Source organism: Chrysochloris asiatica, unplaced genomic scaffold (genome assembly GCF_000296735.1).
Source record: "Chrysochloris asiatica unplaced genomic scaffold, ChrAsi1.0 scaffold00104, whole genome shotgun sequence".
Lineage (NCBI taxonomy): Eukaryota > Metazoa > Chordata > Mammalia > Afrosoricida > Chrysochloridae > Chrysochloris > Chrysochloris asiatica.
This window is the reverse complement of record NW_006408622.1, coordinates 7,006,915-7,018,413: the sequence shown is the minus strand read 5'-3', so window position 1 is coordinate 7,018,413 and position 11,499 is coordinate 7,006,915. Positions and strand designations below refer to the sequence as shown.

Below are 11,499 nucleotides of genomic sequence, written 5' to 3'. Positions count from 1 at the left end.
TTGTAGGGCTTAGCTCACCGCTTCATTGCTGTTTTTCCCTCACTTCCCCTTATCGGTGTCAAGCGTGGTCACAAATCACAGTGTGTATTCCCACTGAGTATTAGTCTTGGAAGGGGGTTTGCACTGAGAGGGGACCTGACCACTTGCCTTGATGTTTCCTGGGCAAGCATGTTGCTTGTTCTTGTAGTAACAGTCAGTCTGCCTGTGTTGTTTTGTATTTTTCCTGTAGGTCTTTCTTTCAAGAAGCATCTTCTGTTCTTCTAGCCACTCCAGGTTGTGACCTTTATTTTTTAAATATAGCGGGTGATTTTCTGTCTTGGTCTTATTAGAGCTCTGAGGAGCCTTCTACACTGATACCTGCTCTACTGTCTTCAGATACAGAGAAGCCACTTGCCTTTGGTTTCCACGCCAGCTGACTGTCCTTGGTTCCCTCGTGACGCTCGGTGCTGCTGCTTCATCTCCTGTGCACCCTTTCTCTACCTGCCTGTTAAATGTAGAGGTTCTTCAACGCTTAGTCTAGGCCCTTTCCTCGGAATAGCCTTCTAAGGAATCGCACTGTGCCCCACTGCTTCAAGTCCATTTGTGAGTCTTTGTATGGTGCTATAGGATAAGCACTGGACTGCTAACCACAAGGTCGGTGCTTCAAACCCACCAGCAGCTCCTTGGAAACTCTATACAGGGTCGGTCGCTAAGAGTCAGAATCGACTCATTAGCACTTATCACCACCACCACCAACATGCCTAGCTTCTTCTCCGAGCTTGTGATCCTGTAGCACTAAGTGCCTGCTATTTGATTTTGTTCATGCTTTCATTCAGCCAGCAGGTATATGGATGCATATAAGGGCCCACTATGTGTTTGCCACTACAGAGCAGCCAGAGCAGTCTTTTCAAAACACGAATTTGGTCACATCAGCTCCCATACACCCTTGTGTAGTCCCATACCCCTTTTACTTGTATCTCTTCAGTGGTTTTCCATGATCCACAAGACCTGGTAGGTCTGGTCCTGCTCACCGTCCTCCAGCCACTGAGATAGTCTTTGAACTTTCCTCCTGCCATTGGGCCTTTATAGATGCTGTTCCTGCTCCCCACCTTCTGACATCTGTCGTTCACTGCTGTTGCTGTTAGGTGTCATCGAGTCTGTTCTGACTCATAATGAATGACTCCAACAGAATGCAGCACCGCCCAATCCTGTGCTGTCCTCACAAGTCTTTTATGTTCGAGCCCATTGTTGTAGCAGCTCTGTCAATCTATCTCGTCTTGGGTAGAAAGCATTACTTCATTTTCTTTGAGAGAAATAACCTTTTAGAAACTTTTTATGACTCATCGTTTTCAACCACATGTATAAGCAGAGAGAAGAGTACAGTGAGCTCCTACCACTCAGCTTCTATGCCCAGCACCATGCCTCCTGCTCCCCAGTCGGACAGTAAGGGGAGGGACAAAGACCAGGGAGCAGCTAGCTTCATCTGCTGGTTGGAAGGGGAGAGGGGAGGTTTCCCTTGTCTGGACTTCACTCAACAGGTAGCAGATTCACACAGGCTGTCTTGGGCCAAGCACCAGGCCATTGGACCCAAAGTAGTTTGGTTAAAAACAGTTGGCTAAGGTGATTTGGGGCTGAAAATTAGATCTTCATTGATGTTTCCTTATGAGTTCTTTCCCATTGAATATATGTTTCCAGTTGAGGGGTTAGAGATTACTTAAATAACGTGTACAGCGGACAGTCAATTTTCATAACAAATTTGCTAGGAAGGAATCTTTCTTCAAGTATTGATGATTTTAAGGAATCAGGGAATAGATTTACATTCCTTTCTGTATCTTTTATCTGGGTTTTTTATTCTTTAGGTTCTTTTTCTATTTTTATGGCACATTTAATTCTAGTTAATTTTTAGCCAGTTATGTCTGTTCTCCAATTAATAGTAGAGTGAAAAGTAACCCAGATTTGCAACTTTTCACACAGCAAATGGTATAAGGCAACTGTGAGGTCACCCTCTTCGTGTGGTTCCTGAATTACAAAATAGATGGGACATTAGGAACCGGGCGGGGTCATTTTCATCTGTCCTGCTGAGGAACTTAATTTCAAGAAGCCACAATTTGTTTTCTGAGCAATTTGAGTGTTACTTCTTGGCAGAGAAGAATGGCAGGTGGGAGGATGAGTGAGAAGATGGGGTGCTGCCCAGCTCAGGAATGATGAGCTGTGTGTGGCTCCCCGTCTTACTCTGGGAACAGCAGGAACTTGCCCTGTGGCCTTGCGTGGTCCCTCCCTGCCCGTGCCCGGTTGCTCTCATCTATAGAAGGCGAGTTCCTGGGATTGTGTTTTACTGAGATATCAAGTTTCTGTGTCTGGTTTTTAAAAGTCTCTCTCTATCTTTGTCTCTTTTAATCAGATGGCAGACATTCTGTTCTGAATTTCAAGGTAAGATTATTTTTTAAAAACAATTTTCTCAAGAAATACAATACTCACCCTAATTTGAAAAACAATGTCTCTGGTTTGTGGCAAAACCATGAGGGGCTCAGAAATTTGTAGGAAAGTTCCATTATCTTTTCATTCCGTTTTTCTACAAACTCTCTGAAGATCCTTGCATCTTCCTTTCAGAGTGTTTCCCACTGAGTGTGTTTCAAATTGGGAAAGTAGCAGTCACTTACATAACGTGTTTAGTGGATAGACAATTTTAACAACTGATTTGCTAGCAATAAATCATTCTAATGTACGTTTTTAATTGTTCCATGTCCTGTAGTTGTTCAATAGTGCCACTGAGTTGGTTCAGATTCATAGCACCCCTGTCTGTATAGGGTTTCTGAGGAGCAGCTGGTGGGTTTGAACTACCGACCTTGCAGTTTGGCAGTTTAGTGCTGATCCTGTTGTACCACACCAGGACAACATGCCAGGGAGTTTCGAAGTGAAATCTTCCAGCTGGTGCAAAGGTTGCCTTGCAGCGTCACCTAGTCATCGGAGGAACGGTACTTGTAAAACTGTATGAGAAAGGTTCTCCTGAAGCTGCCAATTCTTCTCAAACTCATCAGATTAAGGCTGCTCCAGCCAGCTCTGTGTTGGGAGGGATTTCCTGTCAACTCCGACTTTTAAAGAGATTCAGCAGAAGCTTGAAGAGGAAGTGGGGAACAGCTCATGAAGAAAAAGTGGTGGCAATTGTGCCTTCAAGGTAAAGGATGGCCCTGGGGGTAAGGAGGCAGCCTGGCTGGTGGATATGAAGCACAACAAAGGACCAGTATATCCTCCCTCACATAAGGCCAGCTGCACAGTCCCTGTGGCTGACGTGGACTAACTGCTTTTAATGACTGGAAAAACTGAACCCTCAGTCGACCTGCTTTCAAGACACAGTAAAAATCACTGGGCAACACAGAGCCAGTGTTTTATACCTGACTTTTGTGAGTAGTGACAAGGGTCTTCAAAACTCACGAGTGGCCATCTAAGATGCAACAATTGGTGTCTCCCTGTGCAGAAGAGAGAAGAGTGATGAAAACGGAAGATGTTTGGAAGCAATCCAGCGGACTAATGGACCACATCGATCTCCATGGCGCTGTGAGCAGAAGAACTTGATGGTGCCTGGCTACCGCCTCCAGCTTCTCTGGAAGGGATCACAGTAAGAAGGTCCTGGACAGAGTGGGAGAAATGTGAAACAAAACTCAAAGTCACAAAAAGTCTAGGCTTACTGATCAGAAAGCCTGAAATTGAGGCCCTTGGTCACTCCTCAGGTCTAGAACTGAACTCACACGTGGCTGTATTTCCAGCCCAGCAATAGATAGGTTACAGCAGTAACAATACCTCTAGTGAGGTGTGCACACATCATGGAATGGTCAACCTCTCGAGATCAAAAGGACAGCACTTACCTAAAGACAAGCTTCAGAAGGGGTGAAAGGAGGATAAAGGGAGGAAGGGGGATAAGTGATGTTGCATGGAGGGAATTGCAATCATTGAGAGGAGGCAAAGTGTAGGATTTGTTGAATGTGAAGCTGATGATCTGCTCTGTAAACCTTCACTCAGTTCACAATAAAAAGTTTTAAAAAGCAAATCATTCATATAGCTATGAAGTTACAAAATCTTCGGCTTCAGCCTGGCAAAGCTAAGCTGTGAAGAAACAACTTTGGCTACTTTTGAACATAAAGCTGAGATACATAGAAATTCGTCCATGGTCTCATATTTCATTGTCAGAGTTAAGACTGATTTCCACAGGGTTGGTTCCTTTTGAAGTGAGTGTGGCCAATACTGTTTTTCCTAAGCTCCAGGTGAATGGAGCCTGGTGGTGAATCATATACTGCTTTGCTGAATTGTATACCACAACCACAAGGTTGGCAGTTCAAACCCACCAGCCTCTCCTCGGGAGAAAGAGGAGGTTGGCTGCCTGTTCTCGTAAAGATTGAGCGTCTCAGAAGCCCCATGGGGCAGTTCTACTGTGTCCTGTGGGGTCAGACTGGACTCAATGGCTGTAGGTTTGGTTTGGTGCATTACAAAACTAATATAGTCATTATAGCTTGAGGTAACGCTGAAATTTCAAAATAAAATTGAGGAATAGTACAATCCTAAAATCATGTAAACAAATGTTCTCATTTTGTTCACAGAGTTTATTTAGGAGTTATTCTACTGAAGATGTCAATTTGAGAGTTTTTCTTGGGAGAACTAGGGAAGAAACAGAATTTCAGTGGTGGTGATTATGTGCCATGGAGTCGGTTCGACTCATAGCAACCCTGCTCATGGTTTCTAAGGCTGTAAATCTTTACGGGAGCAGAAAGCCTCATCTTTCTCCCACGGAACAACCGGTAAATTCAAACCTTAGACCTTGCAGTTAGCAGTTCAGCTCGTAATCCACTACGTTACTGGAGCGCCTTAGACTATCAGTAGTTGGCTGGTCATTAGTAGTTTATATTTCATGATCCTGATCTATTTTCCATTAATAGTTTTTAAAGTTTTTGTACTGGGATTAAAAAAAAACAAACAAAACCTTTTCACTTTAGCATTTTTTGTACTCAAAACAGTGTTTTCTATCCAAATCACAATAAAAGAAATACAGTTAGGGCTTGGGAATAGGGAAGAATCTATAGCTAAACATAGGCCTATTTAAAAAATATTTTAGAAATGGATTTCCCTCTGAAAAATCAGTGTATTCAGTCATAAACAAGTCTTGTGAAAAGTAGCAAAGTTTGCTTTGAGATGCACAGTTTTCCTATTGTTGTTGTTAAGTGCTGTCCTGCTATAGGGATTCCTGTAGCGACCCTGTATAGGGTTTCCAAGGAGCGGCTGGTGAGCTTGAACCACCGACATTGCGTTTTAAACCAACCTTGCAGCCCAGCGCATTAACCCACAGCATCACACCAGGACTCCAGTTTTCTAATTATAGTTAACAAAACTTTGAAGCCTGTCCTTTCCACTAAGTTTTGACTTGAGAAAGGAGATCTTAAGCTCAGAGGTGTGTCTGAGGTATGGCCCGTTTCCTGAGCCACCGCCACCAGCACTGTCATCAAGTCCGTGCTGACTCCCAGTGGCCCTGGGCAGACAGCCTTGTCTTTTCCCCACAGAGCAGCTGGTGGGTGTGAGCTACCAGTTACCATTGTACCTTCAGGGTTCCCTAGTCGGTGCCGCTGTAGACTGAGGGGCGCTGTTTAGTGCTTACACTTAGCCTACGTGGCTTTCCGTAGTTAGCCTCTGCGTAGATTCTCGGTGCCGCATTTTGAAAAACAGGTTTCACTGCAGTTTCTAGGGTATTTTTGCACATCCCAACGCGAAGCTTCAGGTTGGAGTTGACCATGTGCCTCCCTGCTCAGCTCTCACATGCTTGTGGATGTGATTCACTGGCCTCCCACTCATAGGATTTATTTTAACCTCACAGACAAAAGGCAGGCAGAGGGCTCAGTAGGGACGAAAGAGTCTTCAGGTGTGTAAGAAACACAGGGTAAACTAAGAACTACAAGAGCCAGTTGTTGTTGTTGTTGTTGTTAAGTGCCGTTGAGTCGGTTCTGACCCATAGTGACCCTGTATAGGGTTTCCAAAGAGCTTGAACCGCCGACTTTGTGGTTCAAACTGACTTTGCAGTCCAGCGCATTAACTCAGCACCACGCCGGGACTCCACAAGAGCCAATATGAAGGGGGAAAAAACCCCTTTGTGCTGATAAACGTACTGTACGATGACCTCGCTGCTTGTGCCAGCCTGCTTTGAGGAGATGCTGAGAGTCTGTAACGTGTCACTATCTTGTTTTTCTTTTGTAGGATGAAAAACCACCGCTGTGTGAAAAGCCTCCACCATCCCCAGGTAGTTGTCTTTTGAATTTTCTTATGATTGAAAAGCTTAATGTTTTGGAGAACACCCTGAGTCATCTCATCTGAAAATAAAGATCACCACCTTCCTACCCACCCCCTGAAAGGCTGTTGCCTGTGCCCTCTGTTACAGGAATTAGGAACAGGTAGCACTTTCTTGAACGTCCTCAAAAGCCAGGGTCCAAACACAGGGTGGTAGATGTTAATAGGTGAGTGAAAGAATGCAAGGGGGCTTCAGAAATGCTTGGAAAAATTCCATTGTCCTTCCTCATATGTTGATAGAATCCTGGTGTGGTGCTTTAGGATCAGCATTAGACTCCTAACCACAAGGTCGGCGGTTCAAACCCATCAGCTGGTCCTTGGAAACCCTATACAGGGTCACTTTAAGTCAGAACTGATGTGTTGGCCCTAACAACAAATACTAACATGTTAATATGATCAGGTGTTGGGTGGGTGATGGATGCACTTGTGGGATGTGCTCAGATGGTGGGTGGGTGGGTGGTGGCTGGACCTATGGGATTTGTTCAGATGTTGGATCGATAGGTGGACGTGTGGAATATGTTTTGACACTGGATAGATGGATGGAACTGTAGGATGGGCTCACACGCGGGGTGGGTGTGGGTGGACTGTGGGTGCACTCACACGCAGGGTGGCTGGATGAAAGCACACGTGAGATCGCAGATGCTGGAACTGGGGGTGAGCGGACCTGCAGAATAGTTTGGGTTGAGTGGATGGTTGACCCTGTGTACTGTCCTTGGACACTTAGGGTGTGTGGGGTCAGATGCAGGCAGGGGTGGGTATGTGCTCTGTGCAGGTGCCTGGTGGGTGGCTTTGAGTACTGGATGAGGGCAGAGAGAGTCCTAGAGCTGTTTTCTAGGGTATGGCCCAGGTGTAGTTTGGGAGTCTCAGTAACTTCAAGTGGGTTTTGAGTTTGAGGCTGTTTTGTGTCACATCACTAGTGTGAAAATCCCCCTGATGTCAGAGACTGTGTGTCTGTCCTTGTGTTGGATTGACCTTATTTTCGCCACCACCACTCCTTCACTTCCTTGGGTTCTTTGTGCTGGAAGTTTTCTGGGACTCCGTCTTCTAGCTCATAGGTTAATTCTTCACTGTGTGTTTTCTACTGTTCAGGTTATCCTTTCAATTTTCTTTATTCATGAAATGTTACATCCTTGGTTTCTGTGAAATACTGACTAGCTCCTCTGAGGGTCTTGGCTGTTCTCACTCTCGAGTCTTATACTCTGTGCTGTGGTGACACTCTCCTTTATCTGACTTTGGTTTTTCCCTTGGGTCATGTGTTTGCTGGTCCTTGGTGTTGTCACCTTGGTCCTGGAGACCCATTGGCCTCCTTGCAAGCTGTGTGAGTTTATCGCAGGCTGCTTGTCATGGGGACCATCGGCTGCCAGGCCTATAGCCTGACTCCCCTGATTGATGGTCAGGATGTCAGGTCAGCAGCAGATCGGGGAGCCTCCAGTCCCCTCATTAGTCCGTTCCTGATCCCAAGACATGGAGCCCCCAGCCCACCAGCATGTGCCTTCTCCCTCCATCCGGAGGCTTGTCCTGGCCCCCCCTCAGCTAGCCTCTGTATCTCTTCACTTTGCTGCTCGTTCTTGACTTGTCCATCACTGCCCATGGCCAGTCAGTCATCAAGTCCTGGCAGGTGTTAGCCCATAAATCCTCTCAGCTGTTCCTGCCTCTCGGGAGGCTCTTCACTGGGCTCCCTGTCTCTGGGAGTAGAGACTTTTCTGGTTCACAATTTTACAGCTCTTTACCAAAGCTGTTCTTGCTCCGGTCACTTGCAGCATACAATTCAACTCTGCATCCTAATATGCAAGGGCCCCCCATATCCAGCATTTTCTCTGCTGCTTCTCTTCCTGTCTCCTACTGTCTGTTAGTATGTGTAACCTCACCAAACCACTCACTCAGCCCTGTAGGGACCCAAGAGCACAGTGCAAGGCTTTTACTGAAACAAAGACTCATGTAATTTTGATGCCAAAGTGGAAACTGTCCATTTATAATTTGAAGCTTTCTTTTCCTTATCCATTTTCAGATATAACTGGTAGAACACGACCAAGATGGACAGAAATCACCAAGGAAATGTTTGAGGAATTCAGAGAAGAAAATTTGCTTCTAAGCAATACAAATCAAGCCCTAACCCTTGAACTTAATGTAACGAAACAAGCCATGAAAAATCTGCAGTTGAAACTTAAGAAAATGGAAAAAGAAAATGGAAGGCTGAAAGAGACTACGAAAGCCTCATCGCAGGAAGGTTGGGACCACTATTCAGTTCTTTCATTAAAACAAGGGACAGTGCTTCACTCCTTTTTAAAATCTGTTTTCAGAGTTCGTATTTCTAAGTCGTACTAGTTGTTATTTACGTTGTTGATGTTTTATGTTATGATATTTAAGGGTTTTTTTCATTAGAGTTGTGAAGATGCTGAAATTTGGTTTCATGTGTTGTATTATGTATTTTTAAAGTTTTCATTTATTTTATAGTTGTTGAGAATACCTGTAGCAAACTATACAGCAGTTCTGCAGCGTCTGTACTTAACAATTCAGTGACATTCTGAAACCATTCTCATCATGCTTTTGAATTGTTCATCCCCCATTAATACACAAGGAGCTGTGATAGCGTAGTGGGTACGAGTCGGGTTGCTAACCTCAAGGTCAGCAATTCGAAATTACCAGCCGTTCTGCAAGAGAAAGATAAGGCTTTCTGCTCCCCTAAAGATTTCCAGCCTCGGAAACCCTATGCAGGGTCGCTGTGAGTCGGAACCGACTCCACGGCACACCACCACCACCATTAACATGCATTGACTGCCCCCTAAGGTTCCTATCTTATCTCTTAATTGCTGTTGTCAGTGTGATCCCAGAGAGATCGTTCTGTGGGTGTATAGTATGTTTTTAAATCAGGCAGTGTGTGTCTTTCCTTCCACATTGTTTTGGTTCCTTGGGACCTCTTGTCGTTTCATCTAACGTTGAGGCCCACCTTTTCTGTCTCTGTAAAGAAGGCTGTATTGAATGTAGGGTTGCTTTGGATAGTGTTAGCATCTTAACAACATTATGCCGTCCAATCAGTGAACACTGAACATCTTTCCATTGATTTTAAGTGTTTTAAAATCTCTGTCAGCAGTGTATAGTTGATATTGTACAAGTCCTTCACATCCCTGTGTATAGTAATTCTGAGACATTTTCTTGTCTTAGTTCCTGATTTCAAAGTCTTTCTCCATTTAGCATAATGTTGTCTGTTGGCTTTTTATATATGGCCTGACTCATATTGTGGAATTTCTCTTGTCTTCTAATCTTCTTTAGGGTTTTTATCAAGAAAGGATGCTCGATTTTATCAAATGCCTTGCCTGCATCCACAAAGATGAGCTTTTCCTTTGTTCTATCGATGTGCATTATATTGGTTGATTTTCTTATGTTGCAACATCCCTTCATTTCTGCAATTAAAGGTGTTTGCATCTATATTTGTAAGAAATATTGTCCTGTAGTTTTTTTGTTTCCCTTGTGGTGTCTTTGTCTGGCTTGGGTATCAGGGTAATGTTAGCTTTGTAGAATGAATTAGGAAATATTCATGCTTGTCTTTTGGGAAATTCTAAACAGCACTGGGGTCAATTATTTTTTAAGTGTTTGGTAGAATTTCCCAAGTGAAATTTTTTGTTGGGAGGTTATTGATCACTGATTTGATTTCTTCACTTGTTAGGGGTCTGTTGAGACTTTGCATTTTCTCTTGAGACACTTTGGGTAGGTTGTATTCTTCTAAGAATGTTTCCATTTCATTTAGGTTATCCGGTTTGTTCTCATACAAGTGCGTTCATAATATTCTGTTATAACTGTATTTCTCTTGGGTCACATGTTGTGTTGCCTCTTTTGTTTTTTAAAATTTTATTTGTATAAATAAATACGCAAAAAATTCTCTTTTTTTCTGTTTTCTATTTCATTTCTATTCTGCTCTGTTATTTCCTTTCTTCTAGTTGGTTTAGGCATAGTTGCTGTTGTCTTTCTGATTCTTGGAATTGTCGATTTGGACTGTTGATTTGACTTCTTTTGTGTTTTCTCCATGTCAGCATTTATTGCTGTAAGTCTCCTTCTGAGGACTGCCTTTGCTGTATTCCTAGTTTCTGGTATGTTGTGCTTTCATATTCATTTAACTCCAGGAAATCTGCGATTGGTGTTTTTATCTCTTTCTTGACCTGTTTAATAGTGCGTTTTTCAATTTCCCTATGTTTATATATTTTCCAGATTGTTTTATCTGTTACTGATCTTTAGCTTTGTTCTGTGTGGACAAAGAAAGTACTTGGTATGATTTCAGTTTTTAAAAATGGATCATGACTTGCTATAAGGCCTAGCATGCAGTCCATTGTGGAGAGTGATCCATTACACTGAAATAGAGTGTAGATTGTGCTGTTTTGGGGTAAAGAAGCTCTTTACATGTTACAAATTTTTGCGCTTTTTAGTATATGCAATATTTTCTCTGGTAGCATAGTGGTTACAAGTTGGGCCACTAACCTCAAGGTTAAAACTACCAGCTGTTCCCACAGGAAAAAGATGAAGCTTTCTGCTCCCATGAAGATTTACAGCCTCGGAAACCCTATACAGGGTCACTCTGAGTCAGAACCGACTCCATGGCACATAACCAAACAACCAGTATTTTCTCAGTTTGTTGATAATGTAACTAAATGTGTAAGATGATTTTCTTTTTTAACTTGTCATTTGTACCAAATACTTTTTAATGCTAAGATTATATAAATATTTACTCATAGTTTTTGTATATATTTTTCTGTTTGTGCAAAGCAGTATTGTGGCCTTATATAAGATATGTTTTTCTTCATATAGCCCTGAATATTTCTTGTCCTAGGAGTCTGTATTCCTAGATGTTTTGCATTCTCTGTACTATTACTTTGTGAGATCTATATTCTAATAGGGTATTGTTATATACAAAAGTACTCTAAGAAACTCTCCATTCTACATACATATGTGCCTTACATCTATAGGAGCGTAAGTCAAAAAGTTCTGCCACAAAATTATAGAAACTTTCATTAAACAAAATATCAAAATGTGAAGTGATTGTTTCTCGATAGTTCTGTCTAGTTCTATGTAATTCTGAAGGCAGTGTTTCCATCTCTATAATCCTTCCCCAGATAATTCTGTGCTGATGGGCAACAACTTAAAATGAAGAGAAACAGCTGTAAACATCCACTGAAAATTGGAACATGGAATGTACGGAGCATGAAT

The 11,499-nt window shown here is 43.0% G+C and overlaps 1 protein-coding gene across 1 annotated transcript in view; it reads left to right on the top strand.

The window, feature by feature from the left end:
• The window catches only part of CEP89 (centrosomal protein 89kDa), a 90,099-nt gene that overhangs the window by 20,469 nt on the left and 58,131 nt on the right, over nucleotides 1–11,499 (top strand). Inside the window, exons 6-8 of the mRNA XM_006867387.1 lie at nucleotides 2,381–2,409; nucleotides 6,214–6,256; nucleotides 8,312–8,530. Coding sequence (XP_006867449.1) covers nucleotides 2,381–2,409; nucleotides 6,214–6,256; nucleotides 8,312–8,530 — 291 coding nt within the window. The remainder of the gene's footprint in view (nucleotides 1–2,380; nucleotides 2,410–6,213; nucleotides 6,257–8,311; nucleotides 8,531–11,499) is intronic.